General features: G+C 37.2%; 1 protein-coding gene and 1 pseudogene across 6 annotated transcripts in view; one reads left to right on the forward strand and one right to left on the reverse strand.

Annotated features, from left to right (window-relative positions):
* ZMYM4 (zinc finger MYM-type containing 4) overlaps positions 1 to 26319 on the forward strand; it is a 180207-nt gene that overhangs the window by 60653 nt on the left and 93235 nt on the right. For 3 of the 6 annotated variants that reach the window (XR_005021216.1, XM_036863344.1, XM_036863364.1), the window contains exon 2: positions 17334 to 17379. The exons of 1 other annotated variant lie outside the window; for it this stretch is intronic. Coding sequence is in view for 2 of the 5 variants with exons in the window: in XM_036863344.1 (XP_036719239.1) it covers positions 17334 to 17379 (46 nt within the window). In the remaining 3 variants the exon portion in view is untranslated. Of the gene's footprint in view, positions 1 to 17333; positions 17380 to 26319 lie in introns of those variants that run through there. 2 more of the 6 variants (XM_036863399.1, XM_036863354.1) reach the window with 2 other exon arrangements.
* LOC118887489 lies at positions 4869 to 5004 on the reverse strand (annotated as a pseudogene).

Here is a 26319-nt window from a genome sequence, read left to right on the forward strand (position 1 = left end):
TGCTACTGCCTAAGGGGCCAGTAGTTGTACCCAGAATTGATTTTGTACCATTAGTGCAGATGTCAACATGGTAAAAATACAAGGAATGTCTTAGTATTACTGTGAAAATAGTTTTGACTTTGGGGGACTCCTGAAAGGATTCTGGGATCCTTATGGTCTAAGAACCACATGTAGAGAACCACTGCTTCTGGGGTTTTCTTTTTCAAAGGTTTCTTAGATGGCGGCAGATATTTGTAGGCTGAGTAATCTTTGTTTGCCTTTGTTTTTTCATTCCACAGATACTTTGAAGCTAGACATCAATTAACTTTTCAATTTTTTGTCAATATGTGATTTAGGAGATTTCTTCGGATTGATTTTTACTTTTTTGGGTTGTGGCAGTTTGCATCTTGATTGATGTGAGGGATCCGAGTTTTTTATTTTTACCTTAGATAATTGAAGAAAACTTTTATTTATTGTAAGTTTTATAATTTACAAGTTTGTATTTGTTGTAGATATTAGGAAGCAGTGAAGATATTTCCCTTGAGGGATATCACGAATTTTATTATTACTTTTTTGTTTTTTGTTTTTTGCTTTTGTTTTTTTCTGGCTGCGCTGTGCGGCCTGTGGGATCTTAATAACAGTGAATATTATTTGTTTTGTTTCGTTTTGGCCATCTGACATGTGGGATCTTAGTTCCCTGACCAGGGATTGGACCCTCGCCCCCTGCGTTGGAAACTTGGAGTCTTAACCACTGGACTGCCAGGGAAGTCCCATGAATTTTATAATAAATGTTCCTGAGCTTCCAAATGAGGAACCAAATTTATACATCATTTTGGAGTAGAAAACTTGATGACAAAAGTATAGCTAAACAGTTTCAAACATATTATAAAGAATCATGGGAGCACATATTTTCCTTCTTCCTTAGTTTATGTTTTAGGGTAAATGTAGCATTCTGTCAATACATATTCAGATTGAAAGGAAGACATTGTCCACCTATTCAAAAATGACTTTCCTTTTTACTTTTTAAATCTGGATAGCTTAATTTTCTCATTAGCTGTTGTGAAAAAAGTCATAAAAGAAGTTATTTTAGGATGATAGCTTTTCACAGTTGAGTCTGATTTTTATTTGAAGTTTTTTTCTCTGCAATGACTGAGAATCTATACTCTGTCTATGGTGATAAATATTGTCCATTTTATTTATTAGGTTTTTGTAGCTATTTGAACAAATGTCTTTTTCATTAAAATATGCATGTTAATTAAGCAGTGAAATGATAGCATTCTGTGAATCTTTAGTAATACATTTCTATGGTCTAAGTTCAATATAATTCTGAATTTGAAATTAATTCAGTTGCTTCATTTCATAGAATTATGAATTTGTAAAATCCAGCTTACTTCAGTTGTTTCTTTTGTTTTTAAAATTAATTAATTTTTGGCTGCGTTGGGTCTTCGTTGCTGCGTGTGGGCTTTCTCTAGTTGCAGCGATTTGAGGCTACTCTTCGTTGCGGTGCGCGGGCTTCTCATTGCAGTGGCTTCTCTTGTTGCGGAGCACGGGCTCTAGGCACGTGGGCTTCAGTAGTTGTGGCATATGGGCTTAGTAGTTGTGGGTCGCGGGCTCTACAGCACAGGCTCACTAGTTGTGGTGCACAGGCTTAGTTGCTCCGCGGCATGTGGGTTCTTCCTGGACCAGGGCTCGAACCCGTGTCCCCTGCATTGGCAGGCGGGTTCTTAACCACTGCACCACCAGGAAAGTCCACTTCAGTTGCTTCTAATTATAACTTTGGTTTTCTACATAGCACTTAAAAAACGCTACTAATAAGGTGTGCTGACAGTACACGAGATATTAATTACAAACACTAAGTATACTTATAGTAAGTTGATAGTGAGTCAGTTTTGTTTTGTTGGAGAAATCAAGCCTATTTAATTTTTAGTTCATGTCAAAGTAACTTTAGTGGAAATAATTATTATATTTTACTTTACGTAAATTTTAGAATGAATAAAAATGTGAAAGGAGTATGGATTTGATTCCATTTTAAGGGAAGACTTGTCAATATCTTAAGTCACTTAATTGGGAAAAAAGCACCTAAGGAGAGAGAGTGAGGTCTACTTTTTTAGTGTCTTCATCAAGTTTTCAGTCTCCGTTACACCAATTTGAGTTTTTAGTTTATGCCTAGCTTGAAGTGAATTGTGTGAGCCTCAAGTTTGAGAGTTCGGAGAGAACTTTTAGGATATTGTAGACCAACTTCATTCATTTATATGGGTTGAAGAATTTGAGCCCCTGAAGAGTTAAGTTTCTAGCTTAAGGTCTGTTAGTGAATTAGTAGCAGAGCAGCATCTAGAAAGAAACTCTACTGATACTAACAGTCTTTCTTGAGACCTATTACATATTTGACAGCAAATATTTTCCACATCTAACTACATACTTACATTTTGTTTTCTTTGTACAGTCAGTCTTCACTTTGCAGGCTTCTGATATGCTCGAATTTCTGTTGGTATAGTTTAGTTAAAAAACACTGGTCACCTAACAACACAGTTCAGCTGTCATTTACCATGGTATGTTAACTGTGAATAATTGTGTAGTGTATAAACTTTGATGCTTGCTCTTCAGTTTACAAATCACTACATATATCAATAGATAGATGCCCATCATAATTGGTGACCAGTCACATTACTTCTCTCAAAGTCTGTTGGAGGTTGGTCACTGTGCATCTGTTATTTATTTTTTGTACAGATAGCAAAGTGTATAGATGTGTTACCTCCTTGTTTTCCAATGATAAATTCATGTGACATTTTACAAAACTGGGCAATCAAAGGAGAGAGTTGACCAGCAAAGATGGAAGTTCATCAAAGAAATGAAAGGTGATAATACTAGATCTGAAAAATTGGATGTTATAGAAGATTTGAAAATAGTGGCAGGTAGTGAAGATAGGACAAGTACTTTTTCTGTATGAAGGTTTGGTATGAACTGTATTGAAAACATGAGATGAATATAAAAAATAAGGTAAAATTGCTTCAACATCATATAGTTTAAATTGTAATAGAAACAGATCTCAATCAGTTTGGCTAGCATTCATGCCAAGCTGCATTGAAAGAAAACTAATTACAAGAAGGCTGAAGAAATTTTCATTACCAGTAAAGGCTGGTTTCATTTCAGAATCAGCATAGATTAAAGCTGCTAGAGCAGATAGGGATGCTGCTGTGAATTTTTTTTTTTAAATTTTTATTTATTTATTTATTTATTTTTGGCTGTGTTGGGTCTTCGTTTCTGTGCGAGGGCTCTCTCTAGTTGCGGCAAGCGGGGGCCGCTCTTCATCGCGGTGCGCGGGCCTCTCACTATCGTGGCCTCTCTTGCTGCGGAGCACAGGCTCTAGACGCGTGGGCTCAGTAGTTGTGGCTCACGGGCCTAGTTGCTCCGCGGCATGTGCGATCTTCCCAGACCAGGGCTCGAACCCGTGTCCCCTGCATTAGCAGGCAGATTCTCAACCACTGCGCCACCAGGGAAGCCGCTGCTGTGAATTTTACTCCCAGATTCCAAAGATTAGTTGAACAAATAATTGATCATAAACTATTTAATGTGGGATAGGTCTGTTTTGGAAGGCAGTCTCATCAGTAATTTATGTGATGGAAGACATAGGATCATGAAGTGGTCATAAGGTGGAGAATATAGATGTAAAGTCTGAGGAACTTAGTAAAGGCAAATTTATGAACATAAATGAAAAAAAGTGATTGTGACAGAAAGGATGAAGATGTCTCAGAGGAAGTGACTGGCAAAAATATCACGTTAAAGGAATTCTTGGAAGTATATGACAAGATTGAAAGGGCAAAGGATAAAATGTTGCATGTTCTACCAAACTTGGAAAAATTTATGACATTTTGCCAAGGCTTGGAAGAGATACTTATTCTGTATCGTAAGTTATATGAGGAAAAGAAGGAGGTAAGCACTGTCTTACTTTCTTGGTAACGTTTTTACAAAGAAACAAAATACTGATTTTCAATGTTTCTTATGTTTTAAATTATAAAATAGTAAATATTACACAGTATTCTTCATTTCTCTATACATTTTAACTGACAGTAAAAGAGTCTTACATGTTTAAAAAATTTTAAATGTCACAGAACAATGTAATTTTTTCCCTTTGATTATTCAGATTGCTTTGCTTGATTTCAGATTGCAAAGTCATTGTTATGGTCCTGCACTACAGTGCAAAGTGAGCACTTCCTGTATAAAAAGTATGTTTTTCCCATAAGAATTTGTTATATTTTCCAAGTTGATAAAATGATTATAAAGATTATCAATATGAATGAATTTGAAGCTTTAAGTAAAGGATGTTTGAATTGGAGTAGCAATAGGGGAAAAAGCCTAGCATTACAGTTGTGGGGTTGAGGGAAGAGGATTGGACATTTAATTTGGAGTGGTCTGTTGCAAGCATAAAAACTATTTGACGCTCCTGCTTAATTTTTGCGATTCTTGCAAATTTTAAAGTAAACTTAGGATGTTTAAGTTTTTAATATAAAATGAGTTTTAGGGCTTCCCTGGTGGCGCAGTGGTTGAGAGTCTGCCTGCTGATGCAGGGGACACGGGTTCGAGCCCTAGTCTGGGAAGATCCCACATGCCGCGGAGCAACTGGGCCCGTGAGCCACAATTGCTGAGCCTGCGCGTCTGGAGCCTGTGCTCCGCAACAAGAGAGGCCGCGATAATGAGAGGCCCGCGCACCGCGATGAAGAGTGGCCCCCACTTGCCACAACTAGAGAAAGCCCTCACACAGAAACGAAGACCAACACAGCCATAAATAAATTAAAAAAAAAAAAATTAGTTTTAAATACTTATTAACTAGTAAAAGTAATTCTTTTGTTCAGCAAACATTTACTGATCTTCTGTATGTTAGGCATTGTTGTTGTAGGTGCTAGGCTTACAGCAGTATGGAACAGACACAAATCTCTCTAGACTAGAATATACTTTAACTTTCTTCCTGCTTTGAACTGATAAGAACAGATACTACACTTGATCTTAGCCAAAAGACCGAGAAGTGATTCCCTGTTTTGAGAAATGTGGAATCTCTAATTCTTTATGAGTCTTGATTTCATTTAGGTTCTGTTGAAAGAAACTAGATTATTTTTACTTTTTGTATAACTTTAAAGGCTTTTGTGTAGACAGTGTTTATTGTTCCTTTTTTAGATAGTCTCCAAAATGGGGTTACAACTCCAGGTTTATATAACCCCTGTCAATGAGATATTTATTTCATGATACAGCTTCAGAGATGTGGATGGGTACTTGATTTCTTATAGAATCCCCAACTTGGGAGTAAAGTTTTTATAGTTGCTGTCATAGACGCATCTGTAGGTGTAGAGCTGGGAAAGAGTTGTGAATTCTACCTTGTTCAGGATGTTGGATGTTTGTGGATTATGTGAGATTATGGCATCGTTAAAGAGTTGTAACTTTAGTTTAGGTATGAAGGCTTAGTAGGCATTAGCTATTGATTTAAGACTGAAGAAGCTTAAACACTGCACAATGGTCTAGAGAGATGAAACTATGTGATGGATTGGGTGAGCTATAGGTCATTAGCTAGAGCATTTGCTTTGGCGATGGGGATGTAATGGGTATATGAAGGCAGGAAAAGATGAAGCAATAGAGGAAGTAGGGCCAGATTGTGGAGGGTCAGAAGTTTGGGTTTTTTTCTGGGGAGCCTTTTTCACAGCTCTATGTGTGTGTGTACTTTTAAACTCTCAGTACCTCCATTTCTTCACCTACAAAATAGAGGTGTTAACTGTACTTACTTGATGAGATTTTGAGGAGGTTAAATTGAATTAAGTTATGTAAAGTGCTTGAAAAAGACCAGGCACAGGGTAAGGTTCTTGCTAAGTATTGACCACTAATCATTATGGTTTGTGAACCATTGCCTCAGGTAATCTAAAAAATTCTGTAATCAGGCAGTTGATAGAAGTGATAATCACAGATGGTTAATAACTATATGGAAAGATTCTTCAAAATTTCAAAAATGAAAATGAAAGCAATTAAATGTAAATAAAACAGCAAAATGCAAATTTAAATGAGATAACATCTTTTTCCTACCAAATTGATGATGATGAATAAAACTTCATGCCAAATGGTGGAAAAGTTCTATAGTATTATATTTGGAAAAAATATCTGATCACAGAACTCTTTTTTCCTTAGGGCCCCTTGAAGGTTTTGCATAGCAAATACTGAGAAATGCAAAGTTATGATATTCACTTTATATAAAAGATATTGAGAGATTATACAACACAATGTGCTAGGGCCTATAGGTATCCCACGATAAAAAAGGTTTATCTAGAAAGTGATACTGACACATAAGTTAACTGTGCCATAAGTGGCTGTAAATGAAATATGAATCAAGTGCTACAGAGAAGGAGTCAAGAATTCTAAATGGGTTATCAGGAAAGGCCTTATTGAAGAGCTGTATTTTAAAGAAGCATTGGAGAGAATTCCCTGGTGGTCCAATGGTTAGAACTCCACGCTTCCACTGCTAGTGGCTCTGATTCAATCCCTGGTTGGGTAACTTAAGATCCTGCAAGCTGCGTGGTACGGCAGAAAAAAAAACAACTACAAAACCCAGCAGTAGCATTGGAATTTTATCAGGTATAAGTCATTACCAGTAGAAAGAAAACAATATGAGAATGGTATGATGAGAACGTTGGGTAGGAGTAAGAAAACCTTACTCCATAGAGTAATTGTTTTCAGAACGCGAATCTTCCTTCTTGCCGTCTCCTTCAGTTTTTTTTCTTAGGATAAAGTCCAGTGTCTAAACATGACTAATACTTAGGGTGACCAAACTGAGACTCTTTTTTCTTTGCTTTTTTTTTTGGCTGCACCCTGTGGCATACGGGATCCTAGTTCCCCGACCAGGGATCAAAACCTGCGCCCCCTGCATTGGAAGCGGGGAGTCTTAACCACTGGACTGCCAAGGAAGTCCCAAATTGAGACACTTTTGAGAGTGAAAGGGAACGCATTAACAATTACATGGGGATGAAGGCCTAAGCTGAGATGCTTTAAGCTAACTGGAATATGTGGTCACCCTGTCTGTAAAGAATGTCCAGTGTTTGGCCCATGATTTGTCATCAGCTTTATTTTACAGTGCCGACCTGCTTTACTCCCAGAATTCTTGTCCACCTAGTCTTTCTGTTTTTTGAATTCTATATTTTTTCTCCCTCTAAGAACCTTTACATTTGCTGTTCTTTTCTTGAATCTTTTCTCCCATCTTTTCACCTGTTTTAATTCTTAGTCATCCTTCAGATCTTAAATTACGGAACAGGGTTTCTTTGTCTTTCCTGACCTCCTGTATAGGTTAGCTCATCATGGAGAGTAGTGGTTTATCTAAAACCCTAAGATGTGTTAGAAATATAAATAATAGTTCTTACTACTGATCAGTTGAAGAGAATGGAGGAAAAGTTTTGAGAGTTCTTGTTTGACTTCCAGGGTGTTGGGGCTCCTACTAAAATGAAAAAAGGTGAAAAGAGTAGGTTTTAGAGAAGAAGATGCTGAAGCACATTTGGTAGTTTTCAGTATCTGCTTAATCATTGAAAAATCCACCTTCAACTCCCTGAACTATTTTACAGCTATTGGTCTATTATTTAGTTTTCATTGAATACGTTTATCATATAAACTCTCAAATTGTTACAAATATTAAAACCAGTTTGAGAAAAGTGTTCATGGTATTAGGCATTCTAGCAATTATGTCCAGGGAATTTGTGAAGTTGTATGGAGGATCAAAGAGAAAATTAACTTTTTTAAAATAAAAATTATTGGTTTAGGATCCAATAAGATTCTTTTTTTTAAAAAAACTATTTTATTCTTGGCTGCATCGGGTCTTAGTTGCGGCTCGTGGGATCTTCATTGGGGTGCGCGGGCTTCTGTCTAGTTGTGGTGTGTGAGTTTTCTCTCTCTAGTTGTGGCACGTGGGCTCTGTAGTTTGCAGCATGCAGGCTCTCTAGTTGAGGCACGTGGGCTCAGTAGTTGTGGCATGTGGGCTTAGTTGCCCCGTGGCATGTGGGAACTTAGTTCCCCGACCAGGGATTGAACCTCCGTCCCCTGAATTGGAAGGTGGACTCTTTACCACTGGACCACCAGGGAAGTCCCAATAAATTTCTAACTGTGATTTTTTTTTTTTTGGGCCACGCCACGTGGCATGTGGGATTAGTTCCCTGACCAGGGATCGAACCCGGGCCCCTGCAGTGGAAGCGCAGAGTCCTAACCATTGGACAGCCAGGGAATTCCCTCTAACTGTGATTTTTTAAATGTTTAAATTTTTTTCTTCAGGTAGCTGTGGGTGGTGTTTATCAATTCACAGTATATTGGGATTTTTAATCCCTCCAGGGTTAGGGAACTTGAGTGTTCTCTTTTGTAAGTAAAAATATACTTTATCCCTAGTGCTTAATGTTTGAAATACAGAGGGTTGAAACATTTGCCCAGTGCTTTCCTTTTATTTTAAGCAGTGGACACATTTTTACAAGTGAAATGTTGTAGTGAACCCTAATTTTTAAAACAAGGGAAGATATCTTTTATTAGTGTAATCATATGGCTCACATTTACTGTATATTTACAATTTGCTAAGTAGCATGCTAAATGCTTTTCATTTAATCATCCTAACAATCCTGGGAAGTATAAGTATCACTATATCTATATTTTGTGGATAAGGAAATTTGAAAGTAAGCTCTTAAAGTTATTTATTTTATAAGTTTAAATATGAACAGTTATATGTTTTGAATGGGTAGAACCTGTGAGACTATTTTGATAACTAAAAATGAACCGGTAATTTTTTGTCTTAAATTAATATCTATATTCATTTATTTTTTTAATTTTAATTTTAGGTTTTGTAGTATTGAGAGAAAATCCTTGCCCATACAAAATATTTATTATGGATTTAAAAAAAATACTTTATTTATTTGGTTGCACCAAGTCTTAGTTGTGGCAAACGGGCTCCTCAGTTGTGGCTCCAGGGCTCCTTAGTTGCGGCATGTGGGCTCCTCAGTTGCGGCATGCATGTGGGATCTAGTTCCCTGCATTGGGAGCTCGGAGTCTCATCCACTGCGCCACCAGGGAAGTCCCGAAGTCAGCTTGGCTTTTAAGTCCAATTAAATCTTTCATGAAACTTGAGCGATGAGTAGTACATTAATTTCAAAGCTAAATTACTATTTGTATCTAATTTCTTATTTATAAATATACAGGTTGGACAAGAAGCACCTAAACGCATTTAGCGAAATCACTATATTGTAACAAAGCTAAGTCTTATCACTTGTACATTTGTTGTCACCCCATTGGTGAGATTATAGGGCAAGCAGGTGTTCTGGAGTCCTGATGGAGTCCATAATTGAGAGTGATGTTAGTATTACCTGCTTGTGCAATGTTAAGTGAGTAGTCACCAGCAGGTTTGAATTAAAACAAATAAAAACTCAAAAAAACACACAACCCAATCAAAAAATGGGCAGAAGATCTCAGTAGACATTTCTCCAAAGAAGACATATACATGGCCAACAGGCACATGAAAAGATGCTCAACGTCGCTAATTATTAGAGAAATGTAAATCAAAGCTACAATGAGGTATCACCTCACACCAGTCAGAATGGCCGTCCTCAAAAAGTCTACAAATAATAAATTCTGGAGAGGGTGTGGAGAAAAGGGAACCCTGCTACACTGTTGGTGGGAATGTAAATTGGTACAGCCACTATGGAGAACAATATGGAGGTTCCTTAAAAACCTAAAAATAGAGCTACCATATGATCCAGCAGTCCCACTCCTGGGCATGTATCTGGAAAAAACCCATAATTTGAAAAGATACATGCACCCCAATGTTCACTGCAGTACTATCTACAATAGCCAAGACAAGGAAGCAACCTAAATGTCCATCAACAGATGAATGGATAAAGAAGATGTACATATATACAATGGAATATAACTCAGCCATAAAAAAGAATGAAATAATGCCATTTGCAGCAACATGGATGGACCTAGAGATTATCTTACTAAGTGAAGTAAGTCAAAGATAAATATCATATGATATCACTTATATGTGGAAACAAAAAAAATGAAACAAATGAACTTATTTGCAAAACAGAAAGAGACTCACAGACTTCAAAAACAAATTTAAGGTTACCAAAGGGGAAAGGTGGGTGGGAGGGATAAATCAGGAGGTTGGGATTAACATACATACTACAATATATAAAATAATCAACAAGGACCTATTATCTAGCACAGGGAACTCTACTCAATACTCTGTAGTAACCTATATGGGAAAAGAATTTGAAAAATAGATATGTGTATATGTATAACTGAGTCACTTTGCTATACACCTGAAACTAACACAACATTGTAAATCAACTATACTCCAATATAAAATAAAAAAATTTTCTAAAGAAGAAAAAACCAAAAACAACAACAAAATCAAAATGAGTCAAAGATAGACTCTCCCTTAATTGATGCTCTGCCTTATCAAGAAGTTCAAATACATAAAGAGGTTAGCACTAAAATGAGGTAACCTCATCACACAGGAAATTGTACTTGAGGGACTTCATTGTATTAAACATATTATTTATTTAACACATTTGAATGTATATTTTAAAAATTACTGTTTAAAAAATACTGGTATATGCCCAGATAACATCTCCCTGTTAATCTTGTTTCAGTAGTGCCTTTTGGTTTTTAATACCTAAACTTCATAGAAGTATTTTTCTCAATGTGTTTTTAAAACAGCTTAATAGAGATGTAATTCATATGTCATGCGGTTCACCCATTTAAAGCACATAATTCAGTAGCTGTTAGTATTTTCACAGTTGTGCAACCACATCAGCGTTAGAACATTTTCATCTCCAGGAAAAGGAAAAGCAGTATTGTACAAAAAGTGCGTTATCTTCAAACACTCGGATCCCCTTCTTTCTTTTTTTTTTCTTACATATTTTCATTTATTTTTAAAATTTTTATTGGAGTATAGTTGCTTCACAATGTTGTGTTAGTTTCTCCCGTACAGCAAAATGAATCAGCTATACATATACATATATCCCCTCTTTTTTGGATTTCCTTCCCACTTAGGTCACCACAGAGCACTGAGTAGAATTCCCTGAGCTGTACAGTAGGTTCTCATTAGTTATCTATTTTATATGTAGTATCAATAGTGTATATATGTCAATCCCAGTCTTCCAATTCATCCTACCACCCTCGGATCCCTTTCAGTGCAGACAAGTGCTTTCATTCTTTGGCTTGCAGAGTCACATCTCCCATTTCCCTTTTATTATAGAGCATAGCTCATTGAGTGGAATGGTAGGTAGAATGACCTTTACTATTTCTTTTCTTTGCTTTCCTTTTCAGTGTTCATATCATTGAATTCAGTTATGTTAAATGTGTTTAATGAATAACCTGCACTATAATTTTTTATTTTCTCTTTTTGTTTGCTTTTGGAAACTCTGAAATTTCACCGGGATGTATCTTTTTTTTCGCTTTCTCTTTGTTATTTGGTGGACCCATTCAATCTCAAATATTCATTTATTTAGTTCAGGGAAATTTTCTTCTATTATTTCACCTGTCTATTGTTCTCTTCTTTGGATTTGCCTTTGAGATTTCTGTTACACCTAATCGTTTAATCTTCCATGTTTTCATATAAAATATCTTCCAACTGTTTGACTTTTTGTTTTTTGGAAACTGATTGAGAACTCTGTCATTAGCTTGTCCAGTAAGATTTTTATTTTTGCAGCCATTTTCTTGTTTCCAAATATTTTCTCATGTCTCCTTTTCATGGCCCATCTAAATATTTTCTCATGTTTAGTTTTTTGTATCAGTAGCCTCTCAGATATCTCAGATAACCACTTAAAATATTTTTTAGAAGTTTGTTTTCTGTAAATTGTTTCCTTCTGGAGTGGTTATTCTGTTAATTCACCTTGAGCCTTCTCTTTCCCATAGTTAATTTCTTTCAGAAACCTGGGATCCTCGGTTGTCTGTCTGTTCACATTTATGAGTGTTAGCTAGCTGTCGTGTTGTTTCATCTGTAGTTATGTAGGTAGCTAGGTAGTTCTTTTTCCCTGAAGTTTTTCCCTTGAATGGGGAGATTCACTCTGTAGCTTAGTAGGCAAGGTTTATCACAAAGCTGACTTGCTTCTGTTTTTGCCTCACTGATGAGTAGAGAAGCAGGAGGTTGGAATGCTCAAACTTGCCAAAGTGAGGAGACCTTTAAAGACTAGGAGTGAAACATGCTAGTAGTGTCTTTATTAGCTTCTGGGTGGAGTTGCCGCTGCTTTACTTTTTTCCCCCCTATGTCTGTTTTAAAGGCCTAAAATTACGTCAGACTTGGCTCTGCTTCTGTCTTGGGCCCTAACATGCTGAAAAAGGAACCATTCCTGTAATATGGTTTACTTTCATTTAAACAGAAGCAGAGGGACTTCCCTGGTGGTCTAGTGGTTAAGAATCCATCTTGCAATGCAGGGGACGCTGGTTCGATCCCTGGTCAGGACACTAAGATCCCACATTCCACAGGGCAACTAAGCCCGCGCACCGCAATGAAGAGCCCAAGCGCCACAACGAAAGATCCTGCGTGCTGCAACTAAGACCCGATGCAACCAAAAAATAAATAAATAAATATTAGAGAGCAGCAGATTTCTGGCTTTAGCCTAAGAGCAAAACCTATTGATGCTGGTTGTTCTGTTCAGTTGTTTTTGCTGTGGGTTTGTCATATATGGCCTTTATTATGTTGAGGTAGGTTCCCTCTATGCCCACTTTCTGGAGAGTTTTTATCAGAAATGGGTGTTGAATTTTGTCAAAAGCTTTTTCTGCATCTATTGAGATGATCATATGGTTTTTATTCTTCAATTTGTTAATATGGTGTATCACATTGATTGATTTGCGTATGTTGAAGAATCCTTGCATCCCTGGGATAAATCCCACTTGATCGTGGTGTATGATCCTTTTAATGTGTTGCTGGATTCTGTTTGCTAGTATTTTGTTGAGGATTTTTGCATCTATATTCATCAGTGATATTGGTCTGTAATTTTCTTTTTTTGTAGTGTCTTTGTCTGGTTTTGGTATCAGGGTGATGGTGGCCTCATAGAATGAGTTTGGGAGTGTTCCTTCCTCTGCAATTTTTTGGAAGAGTTTGAGAAGGATGGGTGTTAGCTCTTCTCTAAATGTTTGATAGAATTCACCTGTGAAGCCATCTAGTCCTGGACTTTTGTTTGTTGGAAGATTTTTAATCACAGTTTCAATTTCATACTTGTGATTGGTCTGTTCATATTTTCTGTTTCTTCCTGATTCAGTCTGGGAAGGTTATACCTTTCTAAGAATTTGTCCATTTCTTCCAGGTTGTCCATTTTATTGGCATAAAGTTGCTTGTAGTAGTCTCTTAGGATGCTTTGTATTTCTGTGGTGTCTGTTGTAACTTCTCCTTTTTCATTTCTGATTTTATTGATTTGAGTCCTCTCCCTCTTTTTCTTGATGAGTCTGGCTAATGGCTTATCAATTTTGTTTATCTTCTCAAAGAACCAACTTTTAGTTTTATTGATCTTTGCTATTGTTTTCTTTGTTTCTATTTCATTTATTTCTGCTCTGATCTTTATGATTTCTTTCCTTCTGCTAACTTTGGGTTTTGTTTGTTCTTCTTTCTCTAGTTTCTTTAGGTGTAAGGTTAGATTGTTTACTTGAGATTTTTCTTGTTTCTTGAGGTAGGCTTGTATAGCTATAAACTTCCCTCTTAGAACCGCTTTTGCTGCATCCCATAGGTTTTGGGTCGTCGTGTTTTCATTGTCATTTGTCTCTAGGTATTTTTTGATTTCCTCTTTGATTTCTTCAGTGATCTCTTGGTTATTTAGTAACGTATTGTTTAGCCTCCATGTGTTTGTCCTTTTTACGTTTTTTTCCCTGTAATTCATTTCTAATCTCATAGCGTTGTGGTCAGAAAAGATGCTTGATATGATTTCAATTTTCTTAAATTTACTGAGGCTTGATTTGTGACCCAAGATGTGATCTATCCTGGAGAATGTTCCGTGCGCACTTGAGAAGAACGTGTAATCTGCTGTTTTTGGATGGAATGTCCTATATATATCAATTAAATCTATCTGGTCTATTGTGTCATTTAAAGCTTCTGTTTCCTTATTTATTTTCATTTTGGATGATCTGTCCATTGGTGTAAGTGAGGTGTTAAAGTCCCCCACTATTATTGTGTTACTGTCGATTTCCTCTTTTATAGCTGTTAGCAGTTGCCTTATGTATTGAGGTGCTCCTATGTTGGGTGCATATATATTTATAATTGTTATATCTTCTTCTTGGATTGATCCCTGGATCATTATGTAGTGTCCTTCCTTGTCTCTTGTAACATTCTTTATTTTAAAGTCTATTTTATCTGATATGAGTATAGCTACTCCAGCTTTCTTTTGATTTCCATTTGCATGGAATATCTTTTTCCATCCCCTCACTTTCAGTCTGTATGTGTCCCTAGGTCTAAAGTGGGTCTCTTGTAGACAGCATATATATGGGTCTTGTTTTTGTATCCATTCAGCCAGTCTATGTCTTTTGGTTGGGGCATTTAATCCATTCACGTTTAAGGTAATTACCGATATGTATGTTCCTATGACCATTTTCTTAATTGTTTTGGGTTTGTCTTTGTAGGTCCTTTTCTTCTCTTGTGTTTCCCACTTAGAGAAGTTCCTTTAGCATTTGTTGTAGAGCTGGTTTGGTGGTGCTGAATTCTCTTAGCTTTTGCTTGTCTGCAAAGCTTTTGATTTCTCCATCAAATCTAAATGAGATCCTTGCCGGGTAGAGTAATCTTGGTTGTAGGTTCTTCCCTTTCATCACTTTAAGTATATCATGCCACTCCCTTCTGGCTTGCAGAGTTTCTGCTGAGAAATCAGCTGTTAACCTTATGGGAGTTCCCTTGTATGTTATTTGTCGTTTTTCCCTTGCTGCTTTCAATAATTTTTCTTTGTCTTTAATTTTTGCCACTTTGATTACTATGTGTCTCGGCGTGTTTCTCCTTGGGTTTATTCTGTATGGGACTCTCTGCGCTTCCTGGACTTGGGTGGCTATTTCCTTTCCCATGTTAGGGAAGTTTTCGACTATAATCTCTTCAAATATTTTCTCTGGTCCTTTCTCTCTCTCTTCTCCTTCTGGGACCCCTATAATGCGAATGTTGTTGCGTTTAATGTTGTCCCAGAGGTCTCTTAGGCTGTCTTCATTTCTTTTCATTCTTTTTTCTTTAGTCTGTTCTGCAGCAGTGAATTCCACCATTCTGTCTTCCAGGTCACTTATCCGTTCTTCTGCCTCAGTTATTCTGCTATTGATTCCTTCTAGTGTAGTTTTCATTTCAGTTATTGTATTGGTGATCTCTGTTTGTTTGTTCTTTAATTCTTCTAGGTCTTTGTTAATCATTTCTTGCATCTTCTCAATCTTTGCCTCCATTCTTATTCCGAGGTCCTGGATCATCTTCACTATCATTATTCTGAATTCTTTTTCTGGAAGGTTGCCTATCTCCACTTCATTTAGTTGTTTTTCTGGGGTTTTTTCTTGTTCCTTCATCTGGTGCATAGCCCTCTGCCTTTTCATCTTCTCTATCTTTCTGTAACTGTGGTTTTTGGTCCACAGGCTGCAGGATCGTAGTTTTTCTTGCTTCTGTTGTCTGCCCTCTGGTGGTTGAGGCTATCTAAGAGGCTTGATGGGAGGCTCTGGTGGTGGGTAGAGCTGACTGTTGCTGTGGCGGTCAGAGCTCAGTAAAACCTTAATCCACTTGACTGTTGATGGGTGGGGCTGGGTTCCCTCCCTGTTGCTGTGGCGGTCAGAGCTCAGTAAAACCTTAATCCACTTGACTGTTGATGGGTGGGGCTGGGTTCCCTCCCTGTTGGTTGTTTTGCCTGAGGCAACCCAACACTGGAGCCTACCGGTGCTCTTTGGTGGGGTCAATGGCAGACTCTGGGAGGGCTCACGCCAAGGAGAACTTCCCAGAGCCTCTGCTGCCAGTGTCCTTATCCCCACAGTGAAACAGAGCCACCACTCGCCTCTGCAGGAGACCCCCCAACACCAGCAGGTAGGTCCGGTTCAGTCTCCCCCAGGGTCACTGCTCCTTCCCCTGGGTCCCGATGCACACATTACTTTGTGTGTGCCCTCCAAGAGTGGGGTCTCTGTTTCCCCCAGTCCTGTCAAAGTCCTGCAATCAATTCCCTCTAGGCTTCAAAGTCTGATTCTCTAGGAATTCCTCCTCCCGTTGCCGGACCCCCAGGTTGGGAAGCCTGACGTGGGGCTCAGAACCTTCACTCCAGTGGGTGGAATTCTGTGGTATAAGTGTTCGCCAGTCTGTGAGTCACCCACCCAGCAGTTATGGGATTTGATTTTACTCTGATTGCGCCCCTCCTACCGTCTCACTGTGGCTTCTCCTCTGTCCTTGGACGCGGGGTATCCTCCTTGGTGAAGTCCAGGGTCTTCCTGTCAATGATTGTCCAGCAGCCAGTGGTGATTCTGGTGCTCTCGCAAGAGGGAGTGAGAGCACGTCCTTCTACTCAGCCATCTTGGTTAATCTCTGTTCAGTTGTTTTTTTTTAATTAATTAATTTTGGTTGCGTTGGGTCTCCATTGCTGCATGCGGGCTTTCTTTAGTTGCCTCGAGCGGGGGCTACTCTTCGTTGGGTGCGTGGGCTTCTCATTGCAGTGGCTTCTCTTGTTGCAGAGCATGGGCTCTAGGGCGTAGGCCTAGTAGTTGTGGCGCATGGGCTCAGTAGTTGTGGCTTGCAGGCTCTAGTGCACAGGCTCAGTAGTTGTGGCACACGGGCTTAGTTGCTCCGCAGCATGTGGCATCTTCCTGGACCAGGGCTTGAACCCGTGTCCCCTGTATTGGCAGGCAGATTCTTAACCAATGCACCACTAGGGAAGCCCTGTTCTGTTCAGTTTTGATTAGAAGTTTTATATAGTTCTGAATAATAAGTGTTGTTAGTAAGTTCTCAGTAAGTGTTGGCTGTGTTTATTATTATTATTACAAAAGTATATGATCCTCTGTATTTTGTGATAGAAAAGTGATTTTTGAAAAATTAGTAGCTTTTTTGGATCACTTTTTCGTACACCTGAAACATTGTAAACCAACTATACTTCAGTTTTTAAAAAAACCTTAAAAAATAAAATAAGTAGCTTTTTTATAGTGAGGGCATGTATTTATGTCTTCATTTTTGGGTTGCGGGCTTTGGCCTGAGAACCCTTTTATTCATTCTGAATTTTACTTTACTCTGTTTGGCGGTGTTTTTGTTTATGTTGTTGTGAATTCATATACTTTGGGTTGAAGATTACAGCTCTAAGGAGAGCAAGGAGGGACACTAAAGGGTATGAATGAAGAATATGATAATAATGTTGCTTTTTCTTTTTTTGCTTTTTCAGTTTGAGCAGAAAACTGGTGCAGTTTTTGATGAAATTGTAGAGAACTGTAAGTACCGTTCTAGAAAGAAACCAATCATGTCTTTAGATAGATAATAAATATGTCTAGAGAAAACATTAATCTATAACAGTGATTAGTTAGGGCTAATTAATGTGATGGTCCAATTTGATTTAAGTTTAGATCTTATCACACCCTGTTAGTATTTTAATAAAGTTAATCTGAATTGTAAGAATCTTACTCTTTTCTTTAAATATTTTATTCTCATAGTTATTAATGTTGAAATATAACCATGCTTTGTGTATGTGTGGATCATATTGAACTTATCACTCAGTAAAGGTTTCTACTTTGTTTACAGGGTCTCTTAATTTTCTCTTCATATTTTTTCCATTGTTATATGGTTTTCTTAAAAGAAACTTTGTTTCTTAGATTATAAAAGTAATACATTCTATTTTATAATACAAAAATGAATAAAGCAGAAAATAAAAGCCTTTACCATTCTCCAAGGAGAATCAGTTTTAAACGTGTAATATATATCTTTCCAGACTTTTTTCTATGAATGTAAATGTATATCTCTATGTGATGGGTGGGGATTTATGTATCCTAGGAATGCTCTTCTTGCTTTTTTCATACAACTGCCTAGATATGTTCTGTGTCAGTGGATATGGACCTATTGCATCCTTTTTAGTGGGTACTCAGTATTTTATTGTATGGCTGTACTATAAGTTAATCAGATTCCTCTTTTACATGTGTATATTATTTTCAACTTTTTACTATTACAAACAATATTAAGTATGCATTTCTATACACATCTTTGTCTACTTGCTGAAGTGTTTTTGTAGGATAAATTCTAAGGATAGACTTTTTCTTCCAGCTTTATTGACATATAATTGACATAATGTTTTGACTTACATACATGGTGAAATGATTACCACAATAAGTTTAGTGAATCTAAGAATAGAATTGATGAATCATCAAAGGATGTTTATGAAGGATAAATTTTATCATCTAGAATTCCTGAGTCAAGTGGAATGTTCATTTCTTTTGTTTTTTGTTTACTTTCACCAGAAGGATCTGTGAGTACCTTCTTTCTCTTTGGAATTAGTTTGTTTATATTTTTTGAGTGATAACAGTTTTCAGACTACATGTTGAGAAGAAAATAGCTCTCCTGATCCTCATTGGGTTTAGTTATTGAATATCCTTTTTGTTGCATGTAAGCAAGAAAAATAGACTCTTGCTCGCTTATCCAGAAAAAAACTTTAGAAGTATATTGAGGTATTTCACAGAATTTAGGGAGGAGGTAAAGAACAAATTTCCTCCAGGGAACTCAGTGAAATGTGATTGTGGGCCTGCTCTCTCTAGTGCTGCCAGAAAGCAGTTATGCTCCAATGACTTTTAGTCTTTCTTTTTATCCATTTTAGATTTTAAGTTCCTAGGAAGATTATGATTGGGCCAGCTTGCATCCGATGTTTATCTTTGAACCAGTCATCTGTGGTCAGGGGGAACAGGATCAAAAAATAAAACATGGCTGTTAGAAGGTATCCCTCAGCCATTATGTCTCACTTTTAGCAAATAATTTTTGATTTCCTGCTTCTGGATATGCCTTTGCTCAAGTCTGTATACTAGTAATAGAAATTAATCAAGTAGCTTTCTAATGATGGTTTTAATCTGATGCTTTATTTGTTAAAGATGTTGCAGTAACAACAATCTTAAAGTGGTAGCAGAAATCTTAAGGCAGTAACCAAGCTGCTATACAATGGGTCTGTACACACAACATTTGGGTTTATGTTTCTGGTGCCTGGTGCTTTTTTTGCTTCATCCCTGCAAACATTTTTAGGCTGGAGGTTTACAAGCAGGGGATTTTATACCAAATGTTAAGTGCAAATGGTATGGTAAAGATTACCTTTATCTCCCCCTTTCTGGTAGTTTATAATTAAGGGGCTGTTGAAGGCAGAGAAGTGACTAGCTTGGAAGAGGAGACTGGCCTCCCTCTGTGAAGGGAACTCAGGAACACAGACACCTATTCAGGAGAGATAAGGGCAGACTGTTACATAGATGGTATTCAGGAAGTGCTTGATTCCAAAGATGGTCATTTGAGGCCTACCATTTTGTCTTGATGTCGATGTCCAGAAAAAAAGGAGATTCACTGTTTCTCAGGCAAGTGCATCAGAATGTTTGTGTAATACCAGACTTACCATATGTTCATTGCCCAAGACCACCAGGACGTGCGGCTTCACATATTTGGTTTTATAGATCAAGTTCAGCCCTTCTAGGGCACCATCCTTCTGAAACTTTCAGCAGACTATAGTGTCTGCTAATTATTGGGACACATAAACTGATAGAATGTAACTCCATCAGTGAGGACTTTGGGAAATTTGGTTTAAACATGAAAAAGTTGAATTGACTTTCCAAATATGTAGTGTTTTCAGTGAAAGGGATTTAAAAGAAAAAAGCCTTCAATATTTTATGCAAATCAAAAGAGAGAGTAGGGTTGTCCAACTTCTGGTTCATCGTTTGGAGGATTTGTGCTGTGGATTATTCAAGATAACATGGTGATAGTGGAAGTGACTGATATATGGTGCATTACCCTCATTCATGTTCCCTTAACCAATGCCAGTTTATGTGAAGTTTGAAAGAAGTTCAGATAGAATAGAGAGGGACTTCCCTGGTGGTCCAGTGATTAAGACTCTGTGCTCCCAATGCAGGGGCCCGGGTTCCATCCCTGGTCAGGGAACTAGATCCCGCATGCCGAGACTAAGAGTTCGCATGCGCAGCTCAAGATCCCACATGCCGCAACTAAAAAAGATCCCGCACGTGGCCATGAAGATTTCACATGCCGCAACTAAGACCTGGTGCAGCCAAATAAATAAATAAATATTTTAAAAAAATAGAATAGAGAGATTTAAAAATTTTCTTTATTGAAGTATAGTTGATTTACAATGTTGTGTTAATTTCTGAATTGCCCCCTAGTTCACTGGAATCACAGGTTTTGAATTATAATTGTTATTTGGTAGAAATAAAGGAATAATTGGTAAAAGAGATTTCTGTGCATTAATTTTGTATCCTGCTACTTTACAAAATTCATCGATTAGCTCTAGTAGTTTTTTGGTAGCATTTTTAAGATTCTCTATGTATAGTATCATGTCACCTGATGTGATTTTAAATGGGTTTTTTTTTAAACTTTCTTTTTGTGATTTCATTGTTAGCATAAAGAAATGCAACAGATGTCTTTACATTAAGCTTGTATCCTTTTACCTTGCTGAATGCATTTATTAGTTCTAATAGTTTTTGTGTGGAGTCTTTAGGGTTTTCTATATAGAGTATTGTGTCATCTGTGTACAATGACAATTTTACCTCTTGCCTTCCAATTTGGATACGTTTTCTTTTTCTTGTCTGATTTCTGCGGCTAGGACTTACAATACTATGTTTGAATAGAAGCGGTGAGATTGGGCATCCTCGTGTTGTTCCAGAATTTAGCAGGAAGGCTTTCAGGTTTTCACCGCTGAGTGCTGTATTGACTGTGGGTTTGTCATAAATGGCTTCTATTATGTTGAGGTATGTTCCCTCTATACCCATTTTGGTGAGAGTTTTTATCATGAATGGATGTTGAATTTTATCAAATGCTTTTTCTGCATCTGTTGGTTTTTGTCTTTTGTTGCTGTGATGTATCGCATTGATTGCTTTGCATATGTTGAACTATCCCTGTGACCCTGGAATAAATCCAAGTTGATCATGTTGTATAATCCTTCTTATGCGTTGTTGGATTCTGTTTGCTAATATTTTGTTGAGGATTTTTGCACCTGTTTTCATCAAAGATACTGGCCTGTAATTTTCTCTTCTTGTATTTTCTTTGTCTGGTTTTGGTATTAGGGTGTAGGTGGCTTCATAGAATGACTTCGGGAGTCATTGACCCTCCTCTTCAATCATGACCCTCTTCTTCAATCTTTTGGAAGAGTTGGAGAAGTATAGGTATGAGTTCTTCTATGTATGTTTGGTAGAATTACCCAATGAAGCCTTATGGTCCTGGATTTTGTTTGCAGGGAGGGTTTTGTTTGTTTGTTTGTTTTTTATTACAAATTCTGTTTCACTTCTAGTGATTGGTTTGTTCAAATTATCTGTTTCTTCTTGATTCAGTTTTGGCAGGCTGTATGTTTCTAGGAACTTGTCTATTTCTTCTAGGTTGTATATTTTATTGGCATATATATTGTTCATAGTAATTTCTTAGGATTTTTTGAGTTTCTGTTGTATTGGTTGTTACTTCTCCTCTTTCATTTCTTATTTTGTTTATTTGGCTTTTCTCTCTTTTCTTCCTAGTGATCCTGGCCAGTGATTTGTCAATTTTGTTTATCCTTTCAGAAAATCAGCTCTTGGTTTTATTGATTTTTTAAAAAAAATCTCTATTTCCTCTCTGATTTTTATTATTTCCTTCCTTCTTCTGACATTAGGTTTTGTTTGTTCTTCTTTTTCTAATTATTGTAGGTGGTAGGTTAGGTTGCTTATTTGAGATTTTTATTCCTTTTTGAGGAAGGCCTGTATCACTGTGAACTTCCCTCTTAGATCTGCTTTTGATGCATCCCATAGATTGTATATGGTTGTGTTTTCATTGTCATTTATCTCGAGGTATTTTTTGATTCCCTCTTTGATTTCATTGTTGACCCATTAGTGTTTTAGTAGCATGTTGTTTAGTCTCCATGTAATTGTTTTTTTTCTTGTTTTTCTCTCTGTGCTTGATTTCTAGTTTCATGCCTTTGTGGTCAGAGAAGATGCTTGAAATAATTTCTGTCCTTTTAAATTTGTTGAGGCTTGTTTTGGGCCACAGACTGTTGTCTATCCTAGAGAGTGTTTCACGTGCTCTCGAAAAGAATGTGGGTTCTGGTTGTTTTGGCTATAGTGTCCTATAGATATCAATTCAGTCTAACTGTTCTATTGTGTCATTTAGAGTCTATGTTGCCTTATTAGTTTTCTGTCTGGAAAATCTGTCCGTTGATGTCAGTGGGGTTCTAAAATCTCCTGCTATTATTGTGTTCCCGTCAGTTTCTCCTCTTATGTCTGTTAGTATTTTATGTGTTTGGGTGCTCCTATATTAGGTACATTTATCTTAATGAGTGTAATATCCTCTTCTTGTATTGATCCTTTTATCATTATATAGTGTCCTTCTTTGCCTTTTTTTATACCCTTTGTTTTAAAGTCTATTTTATCTGATATGAGTGTTGCTGTCCCCACTTTCTCGTCATTTCCATTTGCATGAAATATCTTTTTCCATCCCCTCACTTTCAATCCATTCATGTCTTTTGCCCTAAAGTGGGTCTCTTGTAGGCAGCATATTTTACGTTCTTGTTTTATCGTCCAATCAGTCACTCTATGCTTTTGATCGGAGCTTTTAGTCCAGTGACATTTACAGTAATTTTTATTTATTTATCTATTTATTTATCTATCTATCTATTTATTTATTTACTTAGCTAGCTAGCTAGCTGTGTTGGGTCTTCGTTTCCACGCGAGGGCTTTCTCTAGTTGCGGCAAGCGGGAGCCACTCTTCATCGCGGTGCACGGGCCCCTCACTATTGTGGCCTCTCTTGTTGCGGAGCACAGGCTCCAGACGCGCAGGCTCAGTAGTTGTGGCTCACAGGCCCAGTTGCTCCACGGCATGTGGGATCTTCCCAGACCAGGGCTCGAACCTGTGTCCCCTGCATTAGCAGGCAGATTCTCAACCACTGCACCACCAGGGAAGCCCTACAGTAATTATTGATAAGTATGTATTTTTTGCCATTTTTCCTTGTTTTTCTTTATAGTTTTTAACCACACTTTCATTGTTGATCAATATATTGTTTAGTTTTGCTTATTTATGAACTCTGTATTATTTTTTAATCATACTGTATATGTTACCACTTCATTTTATCATTGTATATTCTTTTTCTTAAAATTAATTTTATTTTTGGCTGCATTGGGTCTTCATTGCTGTGCATGGTTTTTCTCTAGTTGTGGCGAGTGGGGGTGCTCTTCGTTATGGTGCGCAGGCTTCTCATTACAGTGGCTTCTCTTGTTGCAGAGCACGGTCTCTAGGCGTCTAGGCTTCAGTAGTTGTGGCGCACGGGCTTAGCTGCTCCGAGCCATGTGGGATCTTCCTGGACCAGGGCTCGAACCTATGTCTCCTGCATTGGCAGGCGGATTCTTAACCACTGCACCAGCAGGGATGCCTGGCAGGCGGATTCTTAACCACTGTGCCACCAGGGAAGTCCCTTATTGTATATTCTTGAGATTTGTCTGTACTGATCATTTAGTTCTCATTCATTCATCACTGATGTATAGTAATTCATTATATAAACATTACAATTTTTATTTATTCATTTTAAATTGTGGTAAAAAAACCACATAATGTAAAAATTTACCATCTTAATCATTTTTAAGTGTATAGTTCCATAATATTAAGTACATTCACGTTTTTGTGCAACAAATCTGTAGAACTATTTTATTTTGCAAAACTAAAATTTCTATATCCATTGAACAAAAATTTCCTCCCTTCTTAAGGTTTATACATGTTGTAACATGTATCGGGATGTCCTTCCTTTTTAAGGCTGAATAATATTCCACTGTATGGGTAGTACCACATTTTGTTTATCCATTCATCTGTTGATGGGCATTTGGATTGCTTCTGCCTTTTGGTTTTTGTGAATGATGCTGCACTGAACATGGCAAGCAAATATCTCTTCATGATTCTGCTTTCATTTGTCTTGGATATATACCCAGAAATGGGATTGCTTGTTCATATGGTAATTCTGTTTTCATTTTTTTTGAGGACTTGCCATACTGTTTTCAGGAGCGAGCGGTGGCACCATTTTACATTTGCACTAACACAGGGATTCCAGTTTCTCCACATCCTTGTCAACACTTGTCACTTTCTGTGTTTTTGATCATAACCATCCTAATGGGTGTGAGGTGATATCTCATTGTAGTTTTGATTAGCATTTCTCTAATGATTAGTAATGTTGAGCATCTTTTGATATGCCTGTTGGCCATTTGTCTTCTTGGAGAAATGTCTTTTTCAAGTCCTTTCGCCAATTTTGAATTGGGTTATTTGTTTTTTTTCTTATTGTTGATTTGTAAGAGTTCTCTACATATTCTGGATATTACCCCCATCAGATGCATGATTTGCAAATACTTGCTTCCGTTCCATGTGTTACTGTTTCGCTCTGTTGGTGGTTTCTTTTGACATCCAGAAGTTTTAAAAATTTGATGTAGGTAGTCCCATTTGTTTATTTTTGCTTTTGTTGCCTGTGTTTTTGGTGTCATATCCAAGAAATCATTGCCTAATCCAGTGTAATGAAGGTTTTCCCATATGTTTTCTTTTAGGAGTTTTATACTTTTAGGTCTTATGTTTAAAATATATCAGAATTTTAAAATTTATTTTAGTGTATATATATTGGGTTGGCCAAAAAGTTCCTTTGGTTTTTTAAGTAAAAATAAAAGGCACATTTTTCATTTTCACCATGAACTTTATTGAGCAACGTATTCACCCTTTTGTTCCACTTCTACCATTTTTCAGGCAACTGCATATTTCCATCTTCCCAAAACTTTTTATCTTTTTGAGCAAAGAACTGTTCCAGGTGCCTTTTAACAGTCTTCCAGGGAATTGAAATTTTTTCCATTAAGAGAATTTTGAAAAGACCGAAATAAATGGAAAATCAAAGGTGCAATGTCTGGTGAATACGGCAGATGAATCAGAACTTCCCGGCCAAGCTGTAACAGTTTTTGCCTGGTCATCAAAGAAACATGCAGTCTTGTAGTATCCTGATGGAAGATTATGCATTTTCTGTTGACTAATTCTGGATGCTTTTAGTCGAATGCTGCTTTCAGTTGGTCTAATTGGGAACAGTACTTGTTGGAATTAATTTGGTTTTCTAGAAGGAGCTCATAATAGAGGACTCCCTTCCAGTCCCACCATATACACAACATCACCTTCTTTGGATGAAGACCGGACTTTGGTGTGGTTGGTGGTGGTTCATTTCGCTTGCCTCACAGTCTCTTCCATTCCACATTATTGTACAGTATCCATTTTTCATCGCCTGTCACAATTTCTTTTAAAAACGAATGTTTTCCTTACGTTTAAGTAGAGAATTGCACACGGAAATACAGTCAAGAAGGTTTTTTTCGCTTAATTTATGTGGAACCCAAACATCAAAGCGATTAACATAATCAAGCTGGTGTAAATGATTTTCAATGCTTGATTTGTATATTTTGAGTATGTTGGCTATCTCCCATGTGATACAGCGTTGACTTTTCTCACTTAATGTCTCGATTTGATTGTTGTCAACTTCAGCTGGTCTACTTGACCGTGGAGCATTGTCCAGCAACAAATCTTCAGCACGAAACTTTGCAAACCACTTTTGACATGTTCAGTCAGTCACAGCACCTTCTCCATATACTGCACAAATATTTTTTTTGCGTTTCAGTTGCGTTTTTACTTTTCTTGAAATAATAAAGCATAATAAGCCGAAATTGTTGCTTTCTTTCTTCCATCTTCAATGTTAAAATGGCTACACAAAAGTTCACCAATTTTGATGTTTTTTTTTTTTTTAAGTACTTGCTGATAAGACAGCTGTCACAATACAACCTAACAAAATTGTTTCGAATGAAGTTTAAAGACAGCTAAATGCTACTAGAGCCATCCTACAGAAAAAAACAAATGAACCTTTTGGCCAATCCAATACTTCTTGATGTTTCTAGTTTTTCCATTACAAGTCTTTCCTCTATGAACATCCTTGTATGTTTTCTGATTCATACAAGGAAGTACCATGTATGGAGTTCAATGTGAAATCTATTTTTTGTGGTGAGTCTGTCAAAAACAAGTTTAGAATATATTTCTTTAGGACAGGAATTGTCAAACTTTTTCTCTAAAAGACCAGATAGTAAATATTTTAGGCTTTATAGGTATACTTTTTCTGTTGTACCATTCAGCTCTGACTTATTAGCAAGAAAGCAGTCATAGACAATACA

Source organism: Balaenoptera musculus, chromosome 1 (assembly GCF_009873245.2).
Source record: "Balaenoptera musculus isolate JJ_BM4_2016_0621 chromosome 1, mBalMus1.pri.v3, whole genome shotgun sequence".
NCBI classification, from domain to species: Eukaryota; Metazoa; Chordata; class Mammalia; order Artiodactyla; family Balaenopteridae; genus Balaenoptera; species Balaenoptera musculus.